This window comes from Cannabis sativa, chromosome 5 (assembly GCF_029168945.1).
Source record: "Cannabis sativa cultivar Pink pepper isolate KNU-18-1 chromosome 5, ASM2916894v1, whole genome shotgun sequence".
NCBI classification, from domain to species: domain Eukaryota; kingdom Viridiplantae; phylum Streptophyta; class Magnoliopsida; order Rosales; family Cannabaceae; genus Cannabis; species Cannabis sativa.
Genome location: NC_083605.1, coordinates 8703637 through 8708992, shown reverse-complemented (window position 1 = coordinate 8708992; position 5356 = coordinate 8703637). Strand labels below are relative to the sequence as shown.

The 5356-nt window shown below is 34.3% G+C and overlaps 1 protein-coding gene across 1 annotated transcript; it reads right to left on the bottom strand.

Annotated features, from left to right (window-relative positions):
- Nucleotides 1-674: 674 nt before the first annotated feature.
- Nucleotides 675-2810, bottom strand: LOC115716368 (beta-carotene hydroxylase 2, chloroplastic). Its single transcript, XM_061115378.1, has 7 exons — nt 2258-2810; nt 2088-2147; nt 1918-1989; nt 1633-1767; nt 1294-1419; nt 1115-1171; nt 675-1002 (listed from the first exon to the last, which is right to left on the bottom strand). The coding sequence occupies exons 1-7, from the start codon at nt 2642-2644 to the stop codon at nt 925-927; spliced, it is 915 nt and encodes a 304-aa protein (XP_060971361.1). The 5' UTR covers nt 2645-2810; the 3' UTR covers nt 675-924.
- Nucleotides 2811-5356: the final 2546 nt, after the last annotated feature.

Sequence of the window (5356 nt, the reverse complement as noted above, 5' to 3'; positions counted from 1 at the left end):
AAAATATATTACAAATTTTAAAATAATTTTTATATTTTTTAAATAATAATATTAGGTGTTCTAAAATAAATATGTGAAAATTGCATTGTATACCCACATTACTTGTTTTAATTTTTACCTATATTTTCATATTCTTTAAGATATATCTACTTTTATGATTGATATCTCCATTATATCCCTTAATGTAAATTATGTGCTATACTTAAGTGAAAGGTAAGGTATATTAGACAACCCACTCATAAAATTGGATAGATTTTAATGAAATATAATATAAGAGTATTTTTGATTAATAGATACAAAAAAGAGATATTCCTCAACTTGTATATGACACATGTACAAAAGTGTATACATAAACCGTCTATATTGACAGTTAACTGTGTAAAATGAATGACACCTTAAATTTGCTACTAATTCAATAATTTAGAAGATTTTACCGTTAAAATTTGAACTTAAAAATTTAAATACAAATAAAGTAATAGTTGAGATGGTTTAATGGCAAAAAACTCTAATATTTGTACAGATATCGATATCGGAAACTTAAATATTCTAAATATGTCTATATTTTTTGTTATAACAATGATCTTTAGATTTATTTGTCTTTAAAAGAATGGGAAATTAGATAAAACTAATTCGTAAACAAAAACTAAGAGATTTGTAGAATATAAGAAGTAAAATTACACCAAATCAACTAAGGAATTTTATAATTTTGGCCCATTTAAAGTAATATACAAATCCATACATACTGCACTTTTGCATCTCTATTTAAAAAGACTTTAGGAACAGCATTATGGGAATATGAACCTAACAACACATCCACACAAAACTTTAAGCTTAGCTTTTAGCCTATTTCATTTTTTTTTTCCTTTCTTTTTTTGAAGACACAATGTCAAAATTGCTCTAAAATATTCCATATCAAATATTCAGTCATGAATTCTTGTATGATTTGGCTGTTCTATTGATCTCCTTTTCAAGCTCTTCAAGACCTCCAACTTGTTCAAGTTCCTACACCACACCACACCCGATTCAGTCCCTTACTCAACGACAAAACTCACCACACCGTCCATTAAAAAGAATAATTAAAAAAAAAATAGTAATAAATAAAACAAAAACAAACCTTTGGTCCTAAAAATAACCCATAAGGCACACCATCGAATTTGTCCGAGTGGTGGAGCTACAGTCCGAAACAAAAGCAAAAATCTTACATCAGATTAAATCTTGACCGTTCATTTTCCAATTTTCTTTATAATAAAAATTTTATTTAATAATCTAGTGCGGGCGGGTGTATTTGATTACCTTGTGAGCGGCAGCCACTTTTCTAAAATATGGAACGTTGGCAATGGGACCCACTGGGAATCTTCTGTGGACCAAACCATCGTGGACGAACATGTAGGCCATCCCAAACACCGTAATGCCAAGACCCTGAGCGCCATTCGCCGAGGGTAAATATGTCAATATAAGGAAAATACAGGGGTATTTTTGTCCTATTAGATTATATTCATAATCCCAGCAATTAATTATGATTAAAACCGTTAATAAGTTATAATGATCAGATTCAGAAGATATTGAGAGAGAAAATAAATTAGTAAAATATTTTTAAATAATAAAAAATAAAGAAATTGAGAAGAGACTCACTGCACCGAAGCATAATCCTGGAACTAGACCTTTGTGGAAGAATCCATAGGAGAGGAGAGCTATGGCTGGGACTGCATTGACTATGGCGAACACATCGTTGAGCTCGAATGGACCTTCTCTAGGTCGGTGGTGAGACTAGAAAACCGAGAAAATTAAGGGTGAAAAAGGTAATTAATTGACTAGTTCAAACGATAAGTTTTCTTGTGCTAATTTGCTTTGAAGCCAAAACCCAATTTCTTTTTCTCAGTATCCAAACAGAAAATGAAGTATTGGAAAGTAACGAACCTCGTGCATGTTCCATAAGGAAGCGTGCCAAAGAGCCTTGTGAGCCCATCTTGCCCAAAACTCCATACCCACCTGGAATTAAAGAACACCCAATTTCCAATTTAACATAAAAAAGCTGTAGAAATTTTCTCAATAATTCAATGAATAAGATTTTCGTAATAAATACTTACCGCAGCACCAACGGATAGAGCAAATGTACCGAACATTTCAGTCAAAGGAATCTCTCTACCCTGCCCAGAAAAATACAACCAATTATCAGAACACTCCAATCGAAGATAATCCCACAACTTAGATTAAAGAGAAAGAAAGAGAAAAGTATTATTATTATTATTATACATACCTCCATTTGCCAGTAAAATCTATAGTAAACAGCCAAAACAGCCATGGAAGTAATTCCAAAGGTAGACATAACAGCCGCAACAAGATACGTAAACCTCTCCGATTCCTTCCGTGCACGCTTCTCCACCAGGCGTGGCGAGATCTGTACTGAGTCGGCATTACTATCGGGGATTTCCTCATCCGAAATCTCCATATGCGTACTCTGTTTCTTGTCCCCCATAATCACGCAAACTGTGACACATAATCTGGGGCGGGCTCGGAGAATCGTTCTCTGGGGGCATAGATTGAGGGGGGAGAAGGCTAAGGAAGTGTGCTGGGGGAGGAGATAGGAAGATTGGATGAGACGGAAAGGTTTAGGGGTTAAGGCGGTTGAGAGTCCCGCCGCCATGGAAGGAAGGAGGTTGGGGTTAAGGTAGCGCGAGATGGAGATGGAGATGGAGATTGAGAGAGGTGTGTTGTGTGTGGGGGTGGACTAATATGAAGGTGTGAAAGTGTTTTTGGGTTGAACTGAGACCACAACTTCTTCGATTGCTCCTTGGAATTTATATGTAGTCCACTCATTTTTTGTTTGGAGGTGTTAAAATAATGAGAAAAGACTTTTACCAAATGCCACTAATTTTGAACTTAATTACTAGAATGACATCTAACTTTACCTACATTTTAGGAAATAATCTAATTAATTTTCCTAATAAAGAATTAGAAATTCTCCTACCAACTTTAAATTATAAAGGGAACAAAGATGAGAAGACAATGAGCATACATGATTTTAGGTGAGCCTCTAATGCTAAAATAGGATTAAATCCCTTTATAAGTGATGTAGAAGTTTTAGTTCTATTTGCAGGTATTCATAAATTTTTACAAATGGTAAAAATTAAATTGAATAAATCGACTAAAAAATAATTAAAAAAAACAAATAAATAGCAAAATTATTATATTAGATGTGGTTATAGTAATAGTCTAATGGTTTCATTCTTCTGTCACAATAAAGATATTCTAAGTTCGAATTCCTCTCTCCTAATATAAAAAAAATTAATATATTAGATGAGTTGAAAATATTCCAACCTTCTTAATATAACCTAAATAAACCAAACAAATTGATTTGTATATATTTTTTTTAAAAAAATTATATAACATATTACATAAATGATGTCAAATGAATAAATTATTTTGTATTTAAAATTTAAATTTTATGAAGTGCTGATTAATTTTTAATCAACTTACACAGAATTGTAATAAATAAGAATCTGAACCGAAATCACAATAAAGAACATTGGAATTTAAAGAGGTTCGCCCCCAAATGTCGGTAATAGCCTACTCCCCTTATATTTTATTAATCAGAGTTGCAATGTCAAGAGCATAGTCGAATGCAAAGTATAATAATGACAAAGTTTCTGTTCTCTAATTGTTAATTTTCAGATCCCTTTCTCAGGTCATGGGTGACCCCTTATATAGGAGAAGGGTCGGAGTTTCTCGCTTCAAGAGACGCGAGCATTGTGGAAATACCTCAACTGTCTCCTTGATTTTTGGAAGTGGTTGAAGTCTGATTCTTGTGGTAATATCCCGCTATTTTCGTGGGTTTGCAACCACTATTAAGCTTTTTGCGAGATTTGAATGTTTAAATTAGTGATTGACGATGAGGGCCTCTCAGAGTGCGGTATGACTATTTAACTTTCTCTACAGTAGTAGCCACTACTTTGGGGTGACACTCCCGAGATCGACTCTATAGTTGCTCGGGGGTACCCCTAAGACCCCTTCCACTTGATCTTCGACATTGTGTATAATTTTGACATTATGAAGATGCACTATATCAACCGTGTCTTATGTAGTTGGAATGTGTTACTTGGACCATGAGGGTGTAGGGGTTTAAGGGTACACCCCATAGACTAACCCCATCACCTTTTGAGTAGATCATTATATTTGATGTATGGGATAGTTGTATATACACCCTAGACAGGTTTGACTCCCTTAGATGTGTGATAATTGTTTATCCTGTTTGTGGGGGTGTTAGTTTACCTTTCCCTTGGGGGTAGTCACCTTGCTTAATCTAGGGAGAAAGGTGATCGCCAAACTTCTCTTCCAACGATCATGACCAACAGTTATGACTTTACACATTCTTCATCACTTCAGTCTTGATATTCTCATTCCACGTGTCATCATTTTGCCACGTCACCATCGTTAAAATTTAAGTAAATATTTGCTCCCAGTTTTTAGTGGTATGACTATACAGTAGAAAGTTTTTTGTGTAGCTCGCGCTTCAATTTTGTTGTTGATGACTTGGTGGTATGGTGTCGGGAATACCATGCTTATACTAGACTTACATTTCAAACCCCAAAAAATAATTCTCCCACTTTTTATATTTTTGCAACATATCCCAATGGTAATTTTTCCCTTGACCAACAAAAATAAATTACAAGGAAGAAAAATAAATTGCTTACAAGAAAAATCAATTAATTATTTACAAAAGGAAAATCTATTTATTTGTAGAAACATGATAATTCTTGGAAGCTTTGAGGTCTTCATCTTCATAGTGGGTAAGTTTTTCATAACTTCCATTGTATTTTCTTGCTTGAAATTTGAAATTTGATGAAGTCTTTGGTACTTCTTCTTCGTAGTTTTCTCCATGGTTGAAAATGGCATTTAACCATTGGGGTTCTTAAGTTTTTAATGATGGGTGAGTGTTTGATGATTGAGTTTTGTAGTATAGATGATTGGTGATGTGTTTTTAGCTTTGATTTGATGAAATTCGGTAAAGAAATGAGAAATTTTGAAACTTTATAGTTGAGTGTGTTCTCGAGTTTTGAAGAACATGAAGAACATGGAAAATTTGGATTTTTTTTCACTCTTTTCTTGCTTTCATTCTCATAAAAATGATAAAAAAGTGTTTGTGGAGATGTAGTGTACCTTTGACCAATTTTAATGACCATTGCTTGGAGGGTGTTGTAGTTGTGACTTCGGGTCACCTTATTTTTTCCTCCACACCAAGACACCCTCTTTTGGGGTTGAGGTTCGCTACCCTGAATTCAGCCACGACCACCTCGATGTGGGGGCTTCGGGATCATGCTATTTTCCCCCCTGAGATGGGGTTTCACCCCGGGTTGGT

Bases quoted from the DNA above. Each gene is read 5' to 3' on its own strand.
- LOC115716368 (XM_061115378.1), bottom strand. From the start codon at position 2,644: ATGGCGGCGGGACTCTCAACCGCCTTAACCCCTAAACCTTTCCGTCTC. The intron at 2,148-2,257 runs GTATGTATAATA...TTTTCTGGGCAG, and splicing joins GATTTTACTGGCAAATGGAG to GGTAGAGAGATTCCTTTGAC. The intron at 1,990-2,087 runs GTAAGTATTTAT...CTTTAATTCCAG, and splicing joins CTCTATCCGTTGGTGCTGCG to GTGGGTATGGAGTTTTGGGC.